The 23,834-nt window shown below is 35.7% G+C and overlaps 1 protein-coding gene across 4 annotated transcripts; it reads right to left on the bottom strand.

The window, feature by feature from the left end:
* Positions 1-3,124: 3,124 nt before the first annotated feature.
* On the bottom strand, positions 3,125-23,281 carry LOC131056795 (phytochrome). Of its 4 annotated transcripts, XM_057991065.2 has the most exons (6): positions 23,000-23,276; positions 22,827-22,917; positions 20,379-22,368; positions 19,337-20,153; positions 4,638-4,928; positions 3,125-3,616 (listed from the first exon to the last, which is right to left on the bottom strand). In XM_057991065.2, exons 3-6 carry the CDS (start codon positions 22,351-22,353, stop codon positions 3,406-3,408), a joined length of 3,294 nt encoding a protein of 1,097 aa, XP_057847048.2. In that variant the 5' UTR covers positions 22,354-22,368; positions 22,827-22,917; positions 23,000-23,276; the 3' UTR covers positions 3,125-3,405. The 4 variants fall into 4 exon arrangements, with proteins under 4 accessions (XP_057847048.2, XP_057847047.2, XP_057847046.2 ...); XM_057991064.2 differs by having other exon boundaries at positions 22,827-23,276; XM_057991063.2 differs by having other exon boundaries at positions 20,379-22,917.
* Between the last annotated feature and the right edge of the window lie 553 nt (positions 23,282-23,834).

Here is a 23,834-nt window from a genome sequence, read left to right as displayed (position 1 = left end):
GTCATCACAAATCTTGTACTCGCCTATGAGTATGGTGAGCTAGTTGATCTTATAGATGATGATAAAAACAACAACTATTATGACTCCAAATCCCTCAAAATATTTAGCTTGAGTTGTAATTCTACATTCATACGAAACTCCCTAAAATTGTGAGTAGCTCCACTATCAATGAATGTTGCAATCCTACATCCATGTGAAACTCCCTAAACTTTGAAAGGAAATTATCCAATCCTCTTGAGAGAGGCAATTGTACTACCATTGATGTCACCACCATCAAAATTTAGATGTGGTTTTGGCTCTTTTACTAAGCAGATAGTTTTGAATAAATTTTCTAATGTAATATAACCACTGAACTCCCAAAGCTATGTTAGTCTCTCCTAAGCTCACAACATAAAAGTCATCACAAATTTGTACTCACCTATGATTATGATGAGCTAGTTGATCTTATTATAGAAGATGATAAATTCAACAACTATTATGACTCCAAATCCTTCAAAATCTTTAGCTTGAGTTGTAATTCTACATTCATATGAAACTCCCTAAAATTGTGAGTAGCTCCACTATCAATGAATGTTGTAATTCTACATCCATATGAAACTCCCTAAAATTTGAAAGGAAATTACCTAATGCTCTTGAGAGAGGCAATTGTACTACCATTGATGTCACCACCATCAAAATTTAGATGTGGTTTTAGCTCTTTTGCTAAGCAGTTAGATTCTTTGATTTCTTCCTCCTCATAGAAAGCTACTTCCATATAATGTATCATTTCCTTATTAAGACATCTAAGACCTAGTTCCCAAATTTCATTATAATGGAAATACAAATTCTTCCTTCTAACCTTGTGCTTTTTTTTTCTTTAATTGTTCTAGGTGAAAAGTTCTTTTGGAATGAAAAATGAAAAATGAAAATGTTCTTTTTAAAAAAGTTATATTTGATTGCTCTAGAGGTGGTGTCCTTGAGTAAAATTTATTTAATTTCTGGATACCGAAGTTTCCAAGTTTAGGGCCCTCTTAATAGAATCCTATAAGAATAGAGGATCAAAGGTATTTAATAAAACTTTGAAAGGTTTAATTAATCCTTCTATAAATAAGATAATTAGTAGTCTTTCAATCACATCGTGACTCATTACTAACAATATTTGAAATTCAACAACATGATTCTCTACATTTCTATATTGTTCAAGTCATACAAACTCCAACAAATAAACCTTAGATTCATTTCTATCAAATCTCTTAATCAACTTTCTATTCAATTCTTATGAAGTTATATTTTTGAATGGTTATCTTATGATAGCACAATTTAGAATTGTAGATTTTTTATTAAAAAAAAATATAAAAATAGTATCAAAAACTTACAAAACTTTTGGAAGCAAGGAAAACTTTATTGAATATTCTAGCAAGTTAAAGCCCAACAAAGTAAACTTGCAAAAACTCTTATTAAGTGGTTAGAAAATCAGTCTATAAGATTTAAGGAAATGCATTATTTGACAAATTTAATTCATTTCAATTGTATCCTAAAGCATGTAGAAATATCATGAACTATAAATTATGTTAAATATTTTATATGAATAATATTTATATAGAATTAAAACTAGTTATTGATGAGATAAATAAATGTTCTTATTTGTATTATTTTTAATTAATGTAACAAAGGAGTTTAGTAACATTAAATATTAACACTATTAGATTTTTGCAATTGATGATATTGTCTAATGGTGTTTATAGATTTGATTGTGTAAATTTTTTTAATCTTTTAAAAAATTCTTGATCATATTCCATTATCCATCATCAAAAGATAGCAAAGAAGATAAATAGAAAGCCAAATTATAGACCAATTAAGACCAACTAAGAAAGATGGGTAACACAATAACCAAGAAAGTAGTAAGGAACCTTAAAATCATACAATTCAAGACCAACTAAGAAAGATGGGTAACACAATAACCAAGAAAGTAGTAAGGAACCTTAAAATCATACAATTCAAGGGAAAAGAGAAACATCTTAGCTTAAAATTAAAAGAATAAAAAAATAAAAAAAATATAAATAAATTTATATAGTCTATACCTATATAGTTGAACTCATTTACATACGTGAATAATGAACTAAATGTGCATGATATCATAACAAACAAGATGGTGGAATAAAAGATGAAAAATAAAGAGAAGAATAAGATTAAAATGAGGAAGGAATTATGATATCATATCAAGATGGTGCAATACTCAAGAGAAGAACAAGATGAAAAATAAAGAGAAGAATAAGATTAAAATCCTTAGTACTTAGAAAATTAGGAAGGAATTACCTATATTTATATATAATTATATGTGGATAATATGAATGATTTGGAATTCAGATTTCTTAGTCATTTAGGACAACTCAGTTGTACATTTATTGCATGTCATTTATTTAAATAGCAGAAAAAATATAATCAAATCTTGTAGGGGAAGAGCACCACTAGTCATTATAGCTAACTTTACACACCCATAATCCCTAAACGGTGCATCAAATTTTGACGATTTTTTGTTGTTGTCTTTGTATCCCACTTAACTACTTATAATTCAAATCTTGTAGGGGAAGAGCACCACTAGCCATTATAGCTAACTTTACACACCCATAGATCCCTAAACGGTACATCAAATTTTGACGATTTTTTGTTGTTGTCTTTGTATCCCACTTAACTACTTTTTGTTGTTGTCTTTGTATCCCACTTAACTACTTATAGCTATTGTTCTGGCTTCTGGATAGTAAACATGAACGTTGTGGGATCTGTTGTGCACACAAAGATCAAAAAACAGTCATTTAGAAGTGTTGTCAGATTTTTACTTAAAATGCCCCAATAATTGTGCACTACAACCACCTCAAAAATTACCAATATTTGTGCAACAAATGTCCAAGTAGTCATGCACAATAGATACCAATAAAGTTGCACAAGTCCTCCAATTAAAATCTACGAATTTTTACTACTGGGATACAAGTGGGCGCAAGAAGTAAATGGTCATTGGAGACCCCTTCCCCTACAATATGATCAACATTCCACCACTAGTAGATACTTAAATTTAATATTCTTGTTAACAGGGTAGAGCTACCAGAAAACTATTTCAGTATATGAAATCCATTGAATCAAATCGATCTGTAATCAAAGAGCAAGAAACTTATATATCAAATGAATAAGAAACTTGTAAGCCAAATGTATTCATTTTAACAAATGAATTAGAAACTTGGAACCCAAATACTGAACACTTAAAATGGATAAATCAGTCACGCTGCACCTTTGGCCAATAAGCCCATTCACCCAATGTCCTTAAACTGTTCTCTTTGATCTTTCAACTGTAAAATCGAGTGATCGGCCAAATTCTCATGTCAAGATCAACACGAAAATGGCATAAACATTTATGTTGTAGAACAGGATGTTCTATGATTCATCATTTTGACCTGAAGCAAGCTCAACAATAATGATTAACGATGGTGTTCCCTCTTCTCGAAGATACTGCACAGTGCCATTCATAAGTTTCAAAAGCTTTCCACAAATTAGCAATCCAAAACCTTCCTGAGTGATATCCTGAGTAGGGTTGAGGATCTGTTCCACCATTTTTTCTGGCAGTCCCTCGCCTGGATGAGTAAACCTGCACATATACAAAAACTTCAGTATGGCTAATCCAATGGTTGCAGAATCGGACGCCAAGAGGCAAGCCCAAAATTTTCAACTAGGCAATTTATAAAGTACTAAAAATTAAAATCTCTTAAAAACATTTTTTTTTTTTTAAACATTCAATTATAAAATGTATTAAATTAAATATTGACATCTAGAAAGAGAAAATGCAATATTTTTTTGCATCTATAAAAACACCAGAGTTAAACTTTCCAAAACTCACCTAGCAAAAAATATAGAGAGTACTGGGCAACTCGGAGAGACTCACAGAGTTTGCAAACTATGGTTAATCCAATGGTTTATGCAAAATCCAGCTAATCCAATGGTTTATGCAAAATCCTTGTCACTGACAAATTAAGTAACAACGCATATTATTGATGCTTCTGGATTAAATTGTGTTCAGCTTTTTTTATCAATGTTTAGGATCACACTCCATCATGATGATATTTTTTGATTGCTTTGGCTCTATATCATCCTGATGATGGATCATAGAGTGTGATCTAAAACACTGAGCACAATTTAATCCAGAAACGGAATCATCTGTATCATGGACTCTGGAAATCTCTTATCATTAAAGACATATTGTACTACTCAGTTTTATTTGCTATGTATTCATAATATGCGTTCGCATGTTGAAACATTATCATATATGTGATTCTTTACCAATTTAAGACAATGCTTTTGAAATTCAAATTAACATAAATAACTTTTTATTACTCCTTGAATTCAATGAGCAAAAGATAAGAACACATCTCGTTTATGGATGAGATTGTGGATGTTATAAGAAACCCATAAATGTTTATGACTTACAATTTTCAAACTTCATATAGAATGCTATATAGAACTGGTTCTTAAATATGAAAATTGCAGAAATTGTATAGTTCCGGGGGACTTTTTATTGAACTTACTTTTCTCAAACAGAGTGAAGATATCATTGTGTGAAAGTGGTACTAAACATTGACAACATCCACAATAAATCTGCCAAAATTGCATACCTGAATTCTAGATGCACGACATGTACACCAACACCCAAACGTTTTTTGCTTGAACTGACTTTAGTTGCAACCCATCCATTTTGTGGTGTGAACTGTATCACAAGTCCTAGGAAATTGGCCAAAATTTGCTGAAGCCTCATCTGATCTCCGCAGAGGCAGATGGTATATATTTCTTTCGGTAAATAATGAATAATCTCCAGTCCCTTTTCTTCGGACTCTATCATCACCTGACTTACAACAGCATCAAGCAATGCTCCCAATATGAATTCTACAGTGTCTAGTTCCATATAACTGTCGATCATTCAAATTCACAAGATCAGAATCCTTTCAGATTCACTACTTCAAAATTATAAGAACTCAATGGCTTCAGGTTGTATCTTTATATTTTTGGCAAAGATGCCAACAAAAAGAATCATGGGAATTTATAATCAGAGATAATGGGCCAAACATGAGACACGATGTGAAGTATACCACAATATGCCTGATAATTTCTAAATAGTCAATACTAGGACCGGATTGTACCACTGTCCACATAATAATGATAAAATTGTAGTTTTTAATTGGCAGACAATCATTTCATGGATAGTACTGTAATTTTTAAGACTACATCTAGAGAAGAGATGCTGTTTTGATAGAAGATATTCTTAACAACAACATTGTAACATTGTTTACTGTTGCTCAAAGTAGACATAATGATGAAATCTTTCTTACTCCTCGCCCTATGTTTTACATGGAAATGCCTCTTCACCTTTGAGATTATGTGGTACAAAAACCTATACAACACATGATCATAAAATGTACAGAGTGGTTAACTGATTTGAAATCCGTCATCATAGATCAGTCATCAACCATTACCAACACTGACTTCTTAAAATTCTATTGCTTTAAGAAGACGGAAATATGGAAGTAACGAACAGACAAGACCATTCCTAAATTTAGTGAAAAAATATAATACAAAAAAATGCAGCAAAATCTATGTAAAAACTAAACTAAACGTTTTACAAGAAAAATGAAGCAGAATCTATATGAAAATCAAACTATTTTTACAAGAAAAATCCTAAACGGATGTTAGAGATTCTGAAAGGAAAAAGACAGAAAGGAGCAGGAAAATAATTAGGGTATAAAGAGAAAGGAATATCAGCACTTTAAGGATGCTCTTAAAAGAAGTTAACACTCCAGCGAAAAAGCGATCAGGAACACAAAAGTTTATATGTGAGAAAAACCTAAGAATTCAATGAAAAGTGACATGAAAAAAAAGAAGAAAAAAACGGCCCAGCTTTTGAATTGAAATAGATCCATAAATATCTCCTAGATGTGAAATATAGTGAAAATGGCAACACTATAAACAAAATGATAGTTGGCACGAGAAACACACCCTTGTATTTGGTAACTTCATCATTTGCCAGTAATTCTCATATGTTACCTAGGGATGTTTCCCTGGCTCCTTGGAAATGTCCTAGAGGTGTGGGGGCAAGTCAGAAACGACCCTCACTGTCCCCGAAAAACCCCAAAAAAGAGGAAATAACCCAAGCATGTTTGGGATTATGTAGGAAATGGTTAGGGATGGCTATCCATCCCCTAGAGCCCAGCCAATTTTAAGTTGCTTTTTAAAATAAGAACACGACCAGTAAAAAAAGGGGTGTGGGGCCTTTGTGTCAATATGCAAATTGTGAATAGCTATAGTAAGAAGATCACAGCTGAAGCAAAACCAAGTAAAAGAAAGAAAGAGAAGTGAGAAAAGGGTAAAAGAAGACTAAGTCTCCATCATTTGAGGTAAGTTCATTAAAGAGGAATAGGCTTACCTCTAGATGATTGGAGGAGCTGGTGGTTGTGCATATGTCTTGCAGTTTCAAGATCAACAGACACTTGAGTATCGTCAAACTCCAGCTGCATGTATGTTGATGAGGAGGATGCACGTGATGTATTGCTTGGGGTTCCATTGGATGAGACAGCTTCTCATAGTAGCAGTGACTCAAACTCTAATTTAGATGCAAAGTTAGGGGAGGTTGATTAGGGACATCATATTTCTATATTTGTCATTTTGTAGTTTTTTATATAATATATATGCACAAAATATCAATTGAACTCTAATATTATGTGTTAAGGTTCTATGATGTATATGATGATTGCCTTATCAATGCTATCATATGAATATTTGAAATTTTCTATATTATTTATATTTTCCTTTTTTTTTAATAGCTCTCCCTACCGTCCTCTAAAAAATGGCCTCCCTCTTGTCTCCTATTGTCCGCGTCCCAAAAAGTTGGGTCATAGTTAATATCTGTCGAAAGCTACTTACAATGGACTATTTGCTATTCTTAAAAGAATACTTCATGAAGGATATATCAACACCAAATCTACAATGCTCCACAATTTGCCACCATAATACGTATAACCTTAGTTCCAAAAATAGCCATGCTAGGCCCAAAATCATCAAAATAGCATTGAAGACAATTGACAAACAGACATCAACAACATGGGAATAGCAAAGATTGAGTAGGATATGTATGATAGATCTTAGAGGATGCTTCTCTAGTGCAAACAGTGTAAGACCAAGTAGACTGTGTTCCAAACCAAAACTATTTCAAGACCTTCCTACATTATTAGATCTGGTTGATAGCATAGGGTGACATTTATTCTAGCATATCTAGTCAAGAGCTCTTGACTGGTATGTCATTCCTAGCTTTTTACTTTTTTCAAGGAGTCTTAAATGTTTGGAAGAATTATCCTCTTTCCACAATAATGTGTCTAAGCTAACACCTCCTTTCATAGGAAGATGTCTCAAACAATTGCTCTGCTAATACATCTCTCTCCAAGTGGCCTTCCAAATGTCACCTTTAAATGCTATAGTAATACAAAGCTTGATAGGACCATTCCAAATGTTATACTCAAAATTTATTTGTAGTCGCATGATGGTTGATAGGACCATGATTTCCCTGATGAAGAGGAGCCATCATTTCCTTGATGAAGAGGAGCATAGTAGGTTTTTATCCTGCCTCTTTTGTCTCTGTACACTTGGATAAAACATATTTTCTCTGTAATGTGATCAGCTATTCAGATATAAATCCTTGAGGGTGTGTTGAGGATCGCCAAGCGCTTGCCACTATTTTAGCTTCTAGAGAATGCAATTTCTTTAAAGAAAGGGATGTTCTAGCATGGGGTTATGATCCAAAGGGTAAGTTCTCCGTTGCTTCCGGTTACTTGGAATTGGACAAGCAGGTAAATGGCAGAATAGGTGTTTAATGGTGGAAGTAGGTGTATAATAAATTCTCTTGGCCCAAATGCAATTTCTTTTTGTGGTTGGTTGCTCAAAATAAAAGTCGTACTTGGGACAATTTGCAGAAGAGAGCTTTATAGGGGCCTTCTATTTGTGTTTTGTGCACTCATAGTGCAGAATACTCCTCTGATATTTTCTTCTAGTGTCCTTTCTGTTGGGAGCTTTGGCACTGCTGGTGGGAAGTTTGGAATCAAACGTGTTCTCACGCTTCCTCTTTGGCTGAATTTTTGGAAATATTGAGTAAGCCTCTGGCTTCAGGTTGCTTGGCTTATTGGCCCTACATTTATTAAATGGAATATTTGGTTAGAAAGGAAATGTAGAATATTTCAGGGAAAGGAAATTGATGGTGCAGCATTTGTTGCAGAAGATTATTAGTAAGCTTCAAGAGACTATTATTGCAAAGTGTGATCTTACAGCTACAGTAGATCCCAATGATTTGGATATATTACACTGATTGAACACTTGTAATGTGGGCAATGGTCTTTATATATTTGGGAGGTGTCAACAAGGTAAGCGGAGGATTGATCAAGTGGGCCAATGGCTTCCTCCTCATTAAGGAGTGTTGAAGTTAAGTGCCGATGGTTCTTCTCGAGGGAATCCTGGACCTGCAGAAGTAGATGGGATTGGTAGAGATAGTTTTGGTGGTGTTTTCTTTTTCTTTTCCATTTATAAGGGGTCTCATATGAATAATCTCATGGAGGCTCTTGCTCTTCTGTATGCTGAGAAAAAAGATGGTGTACCCTTAGTTGGCACAAGATTATTTGCAAGTCTGATTCTCAAGTGATTGGATGGTGTTACTTCGCACTTAGCTTTAGTTGTTCAACAGATTTTGCACTTGAGTTCTTTGGAATGGGTTGCTTTTCACCATATCCATAGAGAGTGAAATAGAGTAGCTGATTGCCTAGGTAAATGGGCATCTGATCATATGGAGGGTTGGTATATTGAAGATTTGAACCGTTTGCCTCTAGAATTCTCTCATGTGTTGGAGGTTTTAGTTAGCAAGATGGGAATGTTTAGCCATTTTCTTTTGTTGGGCTGGTTGCCCTTCTTGTTATGTCTTTCTCTTTTCTGAGTTTCTAATAAATTTTTACCCCTTCTTTTGAAAAAAAATGTATACTATTTTAATACTAGCTCATAGTCCTAGGTCCACAAAGATTTGCAATCGATGTTGTAGAAAAGGGAATTTATATCTCACAAAGCCTTAATATAAGAAATACTTAATGTTACCTATCAAATAAAGATCAACTTATACTAAATGATCACAAGGACCTCATGTTTGGTTTTGTCCTAAATAGGGGTTTTGCCCCTGAGAACATGATTTTGAGTCAAATGTGTTCTTGAACATCAATGAGATATATTCAGCTACGTTTCTCATATTTTAGAGAAGCCTTTCCTTGATAACATCTCGGAAACATAGGTGCATTCCAGTTCTCAAATGTGCAGATACTTCTGACTTTCTTATGTTTTCATGTAGTTTTACTTATAAGTTATTATGGAAGCAAGTGGGCTAAACTGCCACCAGATTTTATCTGCATATCGAACCTGAGGAGTCCAAGAGAATTGAAATCAGTCAGACTATCACAAGGAGATGCAACTCAAGCCTAGAGGATATTAGAAGGAGCTGCAACATTTGTGAGTTAATCCCAAACTTGCCTAAACTGCATGACAAGTGCAGTACTGGAAATGATTGCTCATTTGTACAGATAAAACAAAACGTTGGACAAATAAAGCTGCAAATCATAGAGATGGAGTTGCAAACCATGATAAAGAGCTTTTAGCACAAGTGTCAATATAACGTTTGAAGAAGAGCCTCCAGAAGTTGTGGAGTGTTTAGTTTTACAAAAGGAATGAGAGATGGGACCCCCTTTGATTCTGAAGCAAATAAAAGGTATACAAGTCCTAGAGATAGGAGTTGCAAAGCCTCATAACGAACCTTTAGGAGGAGGAAAATGTTAATCTAAAGTTTGAAGAATATCAGAAAGACACAGAACATATAATTGTAGAAAAGCAATGAGAGCTGTGTCCCCTTTTGACTCAAAAAGAAACGAAGAAGAAGCTGAAGCTTAAGGAAAGCAGAGCAAGATGTCCAAACCCTAGGCTGAAGTCCCTTGTCCTCTACAAATTCTTGAACATCACATTCTCTAACACCATTCTGGAAGAGAGACTCTAAAGTCTAATCACTTAAATAATCCCTACTTACTCAAATATAACAATCATCCCCAAAAACATTAAGACCTTTGGCCTAGGGAGCAAATAGTCCATGCCAAAATACCAAAATAAAGTAGTGTCTCATTATACAACGATTCAATCCAGAATGAACCAAATGAGAAAAGAAAAAAAATTAAATGCAAAATGAGAAAGTGTCCATAGGAGATAAAGGATGCACTTTAAACTACGTCGCAGTTGAACATTAAGGCCTTTTCAGGGCATATTGGCCCAACAAAACATCCATTTTTCCCTTGCTCCCCTATTAGGCTTAAGAGAGTCTTTTACAGTAGGAAGCCAGGTCAAAAGAACTTAAAAGAGGAAAATGAGAAAGTATGGTTTGGTTTTAGGTCACAACTCATGGAAAATCATGTGAATGAACAAAAGGCCTAAAACCAAGTGAGTCCATCATTCAAATTTTGGGTGACAATTATTCTTGAGCCAGCAACAAGATTGTAACTGATTGAAGTCACAAGTTGACACTTCCCATTAGTATCATAAGAACAGTGGTGGCAAGCGGTTTTTGGGACCTTAACAAATTGTTTGTCTTGAATTTCCTTATCAAGAACCTGAAGAAAATGAATTATATCATTGTCTAAGACTATTTCAAAGGCTGGGTGGTACTCCAAAACATGAGATACAAATTTAGTATTTTTGTAAATGAGGAATCGCAATGTAGCTAATCCAAAATGAACACATCCCTGAATCTCTCACAAAGTGTTAAGTCAATTAACACTTCTAGATATCATAGAATCAGATCTACTAACACCGGTGGAGTTGGAGGATGTCATAGAATCATAGAATGAATTGTTGAAATTAAATAGCTAGTTCGAATTATTTGATGGCAAATATATATATTGTAATAACTTTAGTGATTACAATACTTGTAACTTGTAATAAAAAGGGCAGGCCCTATTTGGGCAATTGATTTAACTTGTAAATTGTATATGGGTCCTAACCCATATGTAACAGTGGTGGCAAGTGGTTTTTGGGACCTTAACAAATTGTTTGTCTTGAATTTCCTTATCAAGAACCTGAAGAAAATGAATTATATCATTGTCTAAGACTATTTCAAAGGCTGGGTGGTACTCCAAAACATAAGATACAAATTTAGTATTTTTGTAAATGAGGAATCGCAATGTAGCTAATCCAAAATGAACACATATCCCTGAATCTCTCACAAAGTGTTAAGTCAATTAACACTTCTAGATATCATAGAATCAGATCTACTAACACCGGTAGAGTTGGAGGATGTCATAGAATCATAGAATGAATTGTTGAAATTAAATAGCTAGTTCGAATTATTTGATGGCAAATATATATATTGTAATAACTTAAGTGATTACAATACTTGTAACTTGTAATAAAAAGGGCAGGCCCTATTTGGGCAATTGATTTAACTTGTAAATTGTATATGGGTCCTAACCCATATGTAACTTGTAAAGTCAAAATTATATCTTGGCGCCAGAATATGCAAGGCCAACCAAGGTTTATTGTTGACATGAATTCATATATAAGTAAGATGATTTGAGGATCACAAATTATCAATCACAAGCGAATATATATCTCTCTACCTTATATGATCTGCTTCCAGCTGCAATCATCATCATCAGCAAAAGGATATTCATCAAGTGTAAGCGAACTTCAAAGAATTGGTTTCTTGTTGAAGCGAATCTGATCTAGGAGTGCAAATCTGTCCTAGGGCATCCAAACCTCATATACCCTGCCGAATTTATGTTCTTGTGGCTGGGCGAATTAGTATGGAATCTGAGCTATGAATCTACCTTATATCTGGGCGAACTATTGATCATTCTGAGCTCCATTCCAGACCCGAATCTGATCACCATTGTGGAGCAGAATTGTGCCAATTATGGGCAACTATGCTGGGCGATATTGAGTTGTCTAACTCACTAATTTAGACCAGCGATCATCCTCTTTTGTGGTGCCGAAACCCTACTTGTGGGATCAGCGAACTAGGGCCTGCACATCAGTGATTTAGATTGGGCAAAGCTCTGCCCTAGGTTGATGACTTAATCAGATAAGTGATCTGATCTTCACTCTACTTGTAATTTTCTCATGATTAAAGGATTTTGATCTGGACTTGATGTTGGGCTTTTCCTCCAAGAGGAAGGTTTTCCCAGGGTATTCTTGGTGTCTTGTCTCTTTTGTGTTATTTCTAAGTGATTCTAAATCTGATCACTAAAATCAACATGGTATCATAGTTTGGTTCGTAAATAGTTGTGATCAGATTTATCAATTTTCAGTCTAACCTATTGTTCAAAGTTCAGTTTTCATGGCTTCTTATCTTAAGACTAAAGATAGGTTGGAAGGTTCTGTCAACTACACTTCTTGGAAGGTCAGAATAATGATGGCCTTGAATGACCTTGCTGAATATGTCAGTAAGGATGTTGCTGAACCTAGTGGCGAAGAAGAAAAGGAAGCTTGGAAGAAGGACTACCAAGTGCGAAGGATAATAATAGACTCCGTCAAAGATCATATTGTGACAAGCATCTCCAAAATGAAGACTGCAAAAGAAATGTTTTGTACTTTGGAAAAGATGTATGAGATCAACAACACCAGTCATATACTATCATTAAGGCAGCAGCTTAATCACATCAAATTAGAGAAGGAAGAACCTTTAGTTGCTTACTTCATGATGATCTCTGAGCTAAAGGATCAGCTCTCTACTGTTGGGAAGACTGTTGAAGATAGTGCCCTAACTATGATGGCTCTAAATGGTCTTCCTCCATCATGGGAACCTTTTGTTCAAGGAATCAGTGCAAGAGTTGAGCTTCCTCAATTTGATCGATTGAGGGGAGATTGCATTCAAGAAGAATCACGCTTGGCTTCTAAAGGAAAAATCAGAAGCCCTCATGACAATGTTCATCATGTCCTCTCAGCTAAGGAGGAAGGTGGCCATTGGAAGAAGAATAACTTCAAAAGAAACAAAGATTTTAGACCCTTTGCTCCTGATTCAAGGAAGAAGCGAAGGGACTTGTCTCGCATCCGATGTTTCCGATGTAACAAGTATGGTCACTTTGCAAAGGACTGTCAATCTCAGCTCGAGCAAGGAGAAGCAAACTCAAATGAAGTCTCAGAACAACAGAATAATGAAGATTTCCTCTTTGTCTTAGCCTTGTCAAGCAATGTTCAATCAGATAGTAACACGTGGTTGATTTACAGTGGTGCGTCTAGACACATCACAGGCTATCGGGAACATCTCTTAGATTTGGTGGAGAAGGAGTCCAACCTTCATGTGACTATTGGTGACAATGCTCGTTATGTAGTAAAAGGTTTTGGCTCTACTTCGTTAAAATTAGATTTTGGTATTTCCCTTCATCTCAGTAATGTTTTATTTGTACTTGGAATAAAAAGGAATCTAATCTATATATCTGCTCTAGAAGATAAAGGTTATCAGGTTGTATTTTCTGAAGGAAGAGTTCTTGCATGGCCTAAGGAGTCCAACCTCAAATCAGCTCGTGCCATCGGGATTAGATATGAAAGCCTATACAAGATTTCAACTCTCACTTTCAATTAAGGATATAGTTGATAGATTTTTTAAACTATGCCATGGGTCCATTTCATAAGTAAGAGTAAATCAACAAGTTTTATGAATTTATCACTTAGATAGGGATTAAGAGGGAGTTACATATTCCCCATAATCCTTAGTGAATGCATTATATTTAGTAAAACTTAAACATATTGTTGTTTTCTAACCATTGATGTTGAAATCTGATTTACATCTAGTGTTGGATTTGAGAGAGTATGGCTAAACATTTGAATTCAAATCAGTTTTGAATTTATAATTGTTATACAATTATTACAAGGATGTTCTTGATCATAATTCTATGTTTTATGATAAAACTAACATGTGTTCCTTGTTTCTGTGGAATATACTTTGGCTAAGAGGGAGTTTTCAACTCCTATGATACATTGTGTATATCTTCCACCCTCTGCGGAGTGCAAGGTGGGACCACCCTCTGTGGAGTGCAAGGTGGTAGTTTCTTTGAGGTATAATACCTCTCCCACCCTTTGCGGAGTGCAAGGTGGATCCATCCTCTTCGGGTGTGCATGATGGATATCATGGAAGGAATCCATGACTGTATTCTTTGAATCCATCCTCTGCGGATGTGTATGATGGATATCTATGGTTGTATCTCAGATCCATCCTTTGCGGATGTGCATGATGGATATCATGAAAGAAGTCCATGATGTGTTATTACAATATATGGTTACTTGCTATAATCCTCCCTAACTAAGAGGGAGTGTTGAAATTAAATAGGTAGTTCGAATTATTTGATGGCAAATATATATATTGTAATAACTTAAGTGATTACAATACTTGTAACTTGTAATAAAAAGGGCAGGCCCTATTTGGACAATTGATTTAACTTGTAAATTGTATATGGGTCCTAACCCATATGTAATTTGTAAATTCAAAATTATATCTTGGCGCCAGCATATGCAAGGCCGACAAAGGTTTATTGTTGACATGAATTCATATATAAGTAAGATGATTTGAGGATCACAAATTATCAATCACAAGAGAATACATATCTCTCTACCTTATGTGATCTACTTCTAGCTGCAATCACCATCATCAGCAAAAGGATATTCATCAAGTGTGAGCGAACTTCAGCAAATTGGTTTCTTGTTGAAGCGAATCTGATCTAGGAGTGCAAATCTGTCCTAGGGCATCCAAACCTCATATACCTTGCCGAATTTCTGTTCTTGTGGCTGGGCGAATTAGTATGGAATCTGAGCTGTGAATCTACCTTATATCTGGGCGAACTATTGATCATTCTGAGCTCCATTCTAGACCCGAATCTGATCACCATTGTGGAGCAGACTTGTGCCAATTATGGGCGATATTGAGTTGTCTAACTCACTAATTTAGAGCAGCGATCATCCTCTTCTATGGTGCCGAAACCCTACTTGTGGGATCAGCGAACTAGGGCCTGCACATCAGTGATTTAGATTGGGCAAAAGCTCTGCCCTAGGTTGATGACTTAATCAGATAAGTGATCTGATCTTCATTGTACTTGTAATTTGCTCATGATTAAAGGATTTTGATCTGGACTTGATGCTGGGTTTTTCCTCCAAGAGGGAGGTTTTCCCAGGGTATTATTGGTGTATTGTCTCTTTTGTGTGATTGCTTTGTGTTATTTCTAAGTTATTCTAAATCTGATCACTAAAATCAACATGAATAATAAGATGGACTTTCCACTATGTTCTATCATCACTATTGTCTATCATCACTTTTGGATGTCACAAAATTATATCTACTAGTGGTGGTGATCAAATTGAGAAGAAATAAATATATCTCAACTCAAATAGTTCTAATCCAAATAGTTATCAAAACAAATTCAATAGATCAACATAGATCAATTTGTCTTTGCAAATGGTTTATCAGATAATCTGAAAAATCATCACTTATAGGCTGAAACCTCTCAGGCCATAGATGATTTTGAAAGCCAACCAGTTTTGTTCCAACGAGACATATTACAGACAATATCATGGAAGTTCAAGGATTCCTCCATTCAACCAAATTTCAACACTGGATACAGTAGTAAATAGACTAATAGTTCAAAGTTCAAACCATTCCAAGGGCTATATCGAGGATATCCTCGAAGTCTTAATCTATAAAGATCTTATGCTATTAGCATATGGAACTCACTGGCAGGAAAATTCAATTGTGGTCCTGCAAAGGATCAACCATTGGTGCAAACACTGAAGGGCTGGACTAATATGAAAGCAAATCTGGATGTAATAACTATAATGCATCAACTAACTCTTGGCATATTTATATGGAACACCTAGAAAGAGCACAATCAAAGAATATTAGTGAACACATGTTGAGATATCACCACTTCGATTCATACTACTGCTAACCAGATCAAGTATGGCATTAATGTATTCTAAAACAGAATTATATAGGCATCGATCTGCAAATATGATGGATTTCCAAATTCCCTACTGGGGTAAATTGCCATTAGTTTACAATTTTAATTACTTCAAAGTAAATGCAGCAAACTAGGGCTTTGTTGGTTTCCTGAAATGAGCAACTCAGACTAGGAAAGGGCTAGAGATGCCGGAATGGAGGCAACATAGCCGCAGATGCTCATGCACACAGCTTTAAAATGGGTGAGCAACCTCCAAAGAAGGCCAGTTTCCTGTCTAAGCTAGAACTAAAGTAATACCAAACAAACGCTTATAAGGAAAATGGGAAGGAGGGGTGATAAGGGTTCAGAAAAGAGATTAAAGTTAGAGAAATAAAATGAAAATGGTAGGTGGAGGGGTGCCAAAGAAGGGATCAATCAGCTATTTCTTCACTACACAGCCAATCCTCATCCATGAACGTTTAGACACTTGTGGCAGGGCTGTCTCAACTTACATTAAGTGGACCTATCCCTGGAGACATAGATAGTCTACTTCTGCTTAGAGGCCATAAGCAAACTGACACCGAACACATTCAAAGAGTTAGATTGGGGGGCACTCTTTGAGACAACATATGAAGAACAAAATGTCAAAAATCTTACAACAAAATTTGATTAATCAAGGGCCCAAACCAGATCAGTGATTAGTTGACCCTTTTTAACAAGGAACATAGCTAAAAATGTAAAAGACAACCAAAAGATATTTACAAGACACGAAAAGCCTCTATAAATAGACTGCCAACAAGACAGAGAGGCAGTCTTAACCATTAATCAACTAGGGTGATCCAAGGGACTAGAAAACATAGAATGCAAACCCTAAAAGAAATTACCTCTTTAGGTAATGAACGTCATCCACTTGTAAAGGGGGACCACAACAGAAGATAATTTTCTTAACACACTCAAGCTCCAAAGGAGTATAATAAAATTGGAGATTTATGAAAATCTGAATGTAGTGAAAAAATCACTCAGGTTCACCACCTAAAGATTGGATTTAGACAAATTTTGATGGTGCAACCAAAATAAATCAAGGGGTTGTCAGGACATGTGTAATTCTTAGAGCACTGATAGGCAAACCCTTGTTATCATATCAGCAATATATGGCCAGGAAACTAAATGTAGATAAACTCCTAGTGAGAGTAAAGAACTATAGATAGCATTCTAAAAGGATCCGACACATTGTCTAGTCTCAATTTGTTTTGAACTTGTTAGGAGAGAACAAAATCAACAGCACAAAGTGAAAGCATAACTCAGCATGGGCTCCTTACCAGCTGGAAAATATAACTTATTATTAGCCATATTCAGAGGTCATTGGGCAGTTTTGTCAGAGAAAAAATCCAACATGGAAGAACGGAATATGATGTTATAGCTGATTAGCTTGACAAAGTAGAGGATACAAAAACCAATTATTCTCTCTTCCAGTAAATTCAAGCCATGATCACCGAAGGAAATTTTCATTTGTTTCACAATTATGATAATACCTAATGTGCAAATGGTCATGCCAAGATGCTAACTTGTCACCTCCTAGTCAATCCAAAATTACAGGTCAATGTCAATGGTATTTTGTTACAAAATACATGGTCATATTGAAGACATCACTTTTAGGAGTTAAGGGGCACACTGAATATAACTCGTAAACTACTATTTTGTTCCCCATTTATTTGTAGTCATAGAATCTCCAGAGTCTCAATATGCCACCGTCACTACAAGACTTGTCCATTTTCTTGTGTCTTTTTATCTAATCCATATGTATAAATTATCTATACTTGCTTGTCTAATAGCCCAAATACAAAACAAGCTTCTATGAGAACCTATACACCTTGCAATAATAAACGTATTAGTCAACTAAATTATATGCCCATTCTCATTCTACAGTTATGTGTAGTCACACACTCATTGTACATATATATGTGCTCTTACAACAGTTGTATGTAATTACATGTTTGCTCATTCTACTTCTTTATCCTCCCATATCAGTTATCTTTCATTCTACTACTGTATGTAGTTACACACTTGCTCATCTGTATACTTTCATTCCACAACTGTATGTTTTCATCCCACAGCTGTGTGAACATGTACAGTTGCTCATTCTACAGTTATATGCAATCTAAAAGAAGTGCATGGAATTTCTATTGTATGGACAATTGTTAGCATGAAATCAATAGAAAGATCTTTAGGGAAATTTATCAGTCATTTGCTTTCCAATTGTAGGTCAAATGCTGTCTAGTTACTTCTCTTTTCTCTGTTTGGTCCTAAAAGGTTGGTGGGGATATCAATGTAAACATACTTTTATAGTGAAAATGCCAACACCCTTGTGTCCAGTTCAGAACAAAGTTTGAGCAAATATAACCTTTTTAAAACCTCAGTTAATAAAATTTGCTATTTTATCAAAAAAGAATCAGGTTGTCAATTCCTGATCTAGTGTTTTGTTGAGGTTACTTACATGCCTGATGAGTAAATTGCAGTTCAATTGAGATAACTCACCCTCAATAACTGAAGGTGGGATTCAGTTGAGGCACCACGTACCAACAAATTATTGTCAAGTTTAGTTGAAGTTACACATGTCCCCAATGATTATTTTTGGGGTTCAGTTAAAGATGAAAGATTTTCCCAATAACTGATTATAGGGATCAATTAGCTTAGATCCCCAAAGATTAATGCAAGGTTTTGTTTGAACTAGGGGTTAACTCATTGATCAGTGATTTAAAATCCTTAACTGAGAAAGCTTGTGGATAGAGATATGTTCATTAATGTCAAATTCATATCAGATCATTATATCATTTGTGTATGAACAAGATGGAAAAGGAGAAGTTCGTTTGAGCCCTGAAACAGTAAGTTTTTTTAAACATAGTTTTATAATGGTCTTCTTCTGGCCTAGTACCATTGGGTTTGATTGCTAACTTGCATGCCTTACTATTATATTATATTTTGTCATTTATATAGAGTTATTCTTTTGGGACAGTTCACAGCAGGAAGTAAGAATAAAATACCAGAAGAAAGCTTGTCATTCTAAATATATATATAGATCGTTTTGAGTCTAGAAGATTTTTCAATTCAATGCCTCCTACATTGATACAGTTGAAACATTTTGACACATCCTAAAAGAAACTGCGATGCCATATATTAAATTACGTTACCGTTGCTGAAAGAAGCCATGCCAACAATTTTCACAAGGTAATTTGGTAAGTTGGTTTTTCCATGAACGATAGATTATTTTTGCAATTTTAACTAGAAATAAATAATTACAAATGCTCAGAAATCCCTTTAGTGTTAAGGAAACATACCCATCTTCGATGCTTTCTAAGTCCATATCATCCAGGATCTTTAAAAGCTGTCTTTCACAATGTAGGCTTCTTTCAACAACTTGTTTCTGTTTTTCATTCAAATCGGTACCTCCCAGCAGTTTCCTTGTAAATGTGATTCCAGAAAGTGGACGTTTGATTTCTATTCGAAGATATGCCAATGCCTTGAGTCTTTTGGTGGCTTCTTTTTCTAACACACGCTGCATATGCAATGCCTGTTGAAGCTCTGGGCTGGCAATATGCAAAAAACAGAAAACTCCTGTGATTCTTCCCTCTGCATCAGTTTTCTTGTGAGTAGAAAGTAAGGCTTCTACATATTTACCATGACGGTTGAAAAATCCAAAAGGAAATTTCTCTGTCTCTTGTCCTGTTATTGCACTTTTCAACACAATCCTGAACTCTGTTATTGCATTCTGACCTTTAAGATGACAGCATGTTGTGTGACTACCAAAAACCTCTCCCAGTAGCTTTTTATCAATTATCTCTTCCCTTCTCCAGCCAGATAACTTTTCCATAGCCAGATTCCACTCAGAACACCACCCAAATTCATCTGCTCCAACCATGGGAGGTATCAAGGGACTTGGATTCTGAACTATTGCCCTGTAATCCCCTTGAATGCGAGTAAACTTGTCCATCACAATCTTCTCTCCAGTCACATCCTGAGCAACAAAACACACTCCCAAAACTCTGTTATTTAGGTCCTTGCTTGAGCAAGCATTTACAATTAATCTTACTGAACCATTTTCCTCCAGTGAGCCATGTCTTTTCAGCTCAATTTCAACATTTTCCTCTTCTTGTCCTGTAGTAATCAGTTTACCCTGTAAGAATAATGCAAGCCAATAGAACTAAATGGGTAGAGTGAAAAAAAAAATCTTACCCCAGTGTCGTGCTTATATCATAAGTTTTTTGGTACCCATTAACTTTCGAGATCTAATTTTCTTCTTTAAAACCAACAGCGTGAATGATTTATGATTAAAATAAACATTAAGTTGGTTGTAAATGATAATTGAAATGATTTGATTACCTTGCAAAGCCAAATAAAGCATCCTTTCCAGAGTCCCAACCGAGTTGTCCTCAACAAGACTGATTAAAGGCTGCCCCAGAGCATCCTCCATTGACAACCCTGTGACTGTAGCAGCCTTTGTATTCCATCCATTTACAAGCCCAGCGGCATCGACGGCCAAGATTGGCACTGTTGCTGTTTCAATCAATCTCACCATCTCATTCGTGACTGCATATAGTTCATCTATTCCCTGCATTTTCAAATTATTGAACCGTCCTTGTATTGTGGCCATTGTAATATTTTCATTATTGTTTTTGAAAGAACCTCTCAGTATCAGCTGCAAGGAATGAATGGCATCCATCTCAACATCTTCCCAAGGTAAGCTCCTTTTTTTGACCACATCAATGAATGCCTTGAACGAGTTTCGTGGATGCATTTTCTTTCCATCATCTCTATCACTGGCACTGTGTACGGCACCTCCCCATTTTATTTCTCTTGCAGTATGGGATCTGAACCAAAATAACAAGTCTTCTGAATTAATTCTCACCGCAGCCATTCCACAAACTGCATCAGCCAACAATGCAGCTCCAGGATACCCTGCCTCAGTAAGGCTATCTGTGCACAAACCTGTGGAATCAATGTGGTGTTGAGAAATCCATTCAACAATATCAAGTAACTGATCCTCAGTAGGGGTTGTCCCAAGAAGCCAAATATTTTTACAATAGTAGAAGGCAGCACCATCACACCTGACAAGATCCATGATGTTGGGCTTCTCTCTGATAATCCCCATAGGTGCATCACGAAGCAGCATATCACAGAGCAATGTTTGGGTGCGCAAAATGTGCTTCTCTCTCAGCTGATCTGCCAATTCAACTTCTTTATTCAGCTGAATCGCAAACACTTGCATCAGGAATTCACAAGCATATCTCATAGGAAATGGAACAAAACGGGGGCTGGTGTGATGACAAACTACAAGGCCCCAAAGCCTCCTTCCTTTCTGCTGCTGTTGCTGTCCATCAGTATCTCCGTCTTCTTCCTTTGCATTGATTGTCACAGCAATTACTAGAGATGCTACGGAACCCATGTTGGACATGTATTCTGCATGGCAACCATGAGGAGCTCTCAAAGTAGATCCACACAATACTAATTCCCGAGGCAATCTCTTGTCCTCAACCACTTTTACAGGGGTTGCCTGACAATCACAAATCATTCTAACTTTGTTCTTCATAAACAAAAATCTTGAAGCCTGGGGAAGATCTGTTGCGGGATAGTGCAGACCCAAATAAGGTTCTAAATCTGATCTCCTAAGCTCAGATATTACTTCCCCATGATCATCATCATGGAATTTATAAGCCATGACTCGGTCATACCCAGTAAGTTCATGTATCTCCTGCACAACCATGTCGCACAGTTTACCAATATCTCCACTGGCCATATTTTGCAACCGTGATATCGCGTTTGCAGCAAGTTTATAAGATTGCAGTGCTCCAGCAGCATTCATGGGAACATGTGAAGCCTTAACAGGCTCAAAATCTATTACCAAACCCATATCAACTCTATGAAGTATGGCATAAAAGGGCTTACCTGAATTTTTGCAGTGGACCAGCACAGGATTCAGAAGGTTCACGTCACCAAGTGCTGCAGACTTCTGCAATGCAGCAGCACTAGAAGGTGTGAATATTGTCCTGGCATCAATACCCATTCCTACACTTGCCTGCTTCTCAACACTAGGAACAACATGAGGTGATGCTGTAAGCATTTCAGGGGCGTTTTCACTGTAAGCAATCACTGCAAAAGTCTTTTCATCAATTGCAAGCATGCATCCAAATGGCTGAAGCAGCTTTGCTTTCTGTATGTGCTTCAGGTAAGCAGTGACTGTGTTTGATGGACCAATGCTTGAAGACCTCCTCACAGCAGTAGATTGAGAGTAATCAAATTCCTCACTGCCTTCTTCAAAATCTGCATGAAGCTTTGCATCTATTGTTGTTTGGACCATTATTCTAGAAATGTGCTGTGATCGAACAGAATTAGTAGGTCTAGAGGATGATGCCATATTGAACAAAACTACTACTACTAATGAATTCAAAATTTCAATGACAAACACCAAGAAATTCAATTCAAAAACTGCTCTCTCAACTTCTTAGTGGATATGGCAAACTGATATAACTATCCAGAAGTCCTCAAGAATGTATTTGAGAATCTAGCTCCTTCTGAAAGCTTCTATCCCCATGCCCAGCTCAGTATGCATTGATAAATATGCCCCTCTTAAATAGATAAATACTACAGATTCTTAAAGGCCTGCAGGCCTGCAAGTGTATATATAAAACTATGCCTTTGTAGAATCCAGAGATCTTCTTCCTCACCGTATCAAGTCCATATATAAAACTATACATGTTGCAGATATAAATTCTTATTTAACAGCAAACACAAATCATATTAGCCTAGTATCAAAAGTTAGTGCCTTCTGACCTTAAGTACGATCTGTCAACCACAAGAACTATATACCATACGCTATTTTCCATTTCTTCTGTCCTTGCACAATCAAAACTTTTAGCCTTCTCTGCAAACAAAAACTATTTTGTTATCTCAAAAGCAGCAAAGTACTTACTTAGCACCTCACTTATCTAGTAAACTCCACCTACTCTGTACTGCATAACATAAGGCTATTGCTCCCCTGCATTGCATTACAAGGCCTATTACTGTAGGGCAGCATTCTCCAGTCACTACCCAAGTGGAAATATCCAATTGTGTGTACACTGGGAAACAGAGTCAGGCTTAGGGTCCTCAGATATGCAGATAATTATCTCAGATAAACTCGCCCTTTGCTTTGTGTTAATTAACAAATGTAGAATCTTGGTATTCGTATTTATGTATTCCAAACTAAAAGAATTTTTTATGTCCGTTCTCATGTTGAAAGATTCAACTGGTTTTATAGATGTTTCAGCAGTCAGCATCAATTCTTGCTGTCTGTGGCAGACACGTCTGAATTTTTTTAATCGTTAAATGTCTCAATTTGTACACATGTCCCCATCAGGATGACAGCTGTCCACTAAATGTCGCATTCAAGCGTTGCAGCTGCGGGAAAATTCAGTGGAAAGAGATCTTTAGAAGCTGCATTTCACTCCGAATGTATGTAACGTGGATTTCTGCTAGTGGGGTATCAATGTAATATCACGGGTAATGTAAAATAGCATTAAAATAGTCTTTGCTTCAGATTCAAGGATTTCTTTTCTTTATCTTCTTTCACCCGTTTCCTAATTAGAAATAGCATTGATTTAAAGGAATAAGTCTTTAATCAAATTATAATAGTATTTAAATTTATTTTAGAATAAAGAGTTGAAATATAAATTTTTAATGAATTTGATGTGATATTTCATTAGATTTTTAAAATATAAGAATATCTATTAATATGTTCAAAATTAAGGTTTTGTCAAGACAAAGTACTTTAGAATTTATCAATTGACAATAATTTTGTTG

This window comes from Cryptomeria japonica, chromosome 4 (genome assembly GCF_030272615.1).
Source record: "Cryptomeria japonica chromosome 4, Sugi_1.0, whole genome shotgun sequence".
Classification (NCBI taxonomy): domain Eukaryota; kingdom Viridiplantae; phylum Streptophyta; class Pinopsida; order Cupressales; family Cupressaceae; genus Cryptomeria; species Cryptomeria japonica.
Note: the sequence above shows the minus strand (reverse complement) of the source record. Positions and strands in the feature narration are given on the sequence as shown.

What these genes read in the sequence shown, in the direction of transcription:
- LOC131056795 (XM_057991063.2), bottom strand. Translation starts at nt 22,410, where the DNA reads ATGGCATCATCCTCTAGACCTACTAATTCTGTTCGATCACAGCACATT. An exon ending in TTAGAAAGCATCGAAGATGG is followed by an intron (nt 4,929 to 19,336) that starts GTATGTTTCCTT and finishes AATGATCGACAG; the next exon opens with TTATATGGAACTAGACACTG. An exon ending in GTCGTGCATCTAGAATTCAG is followed by an intron (nt 3,617 to 4,637) that starts GTATGCAATTTT and finishes GTATATGTGCAG; the next exon opens with GTTTACTCATCCAGGCGAGG.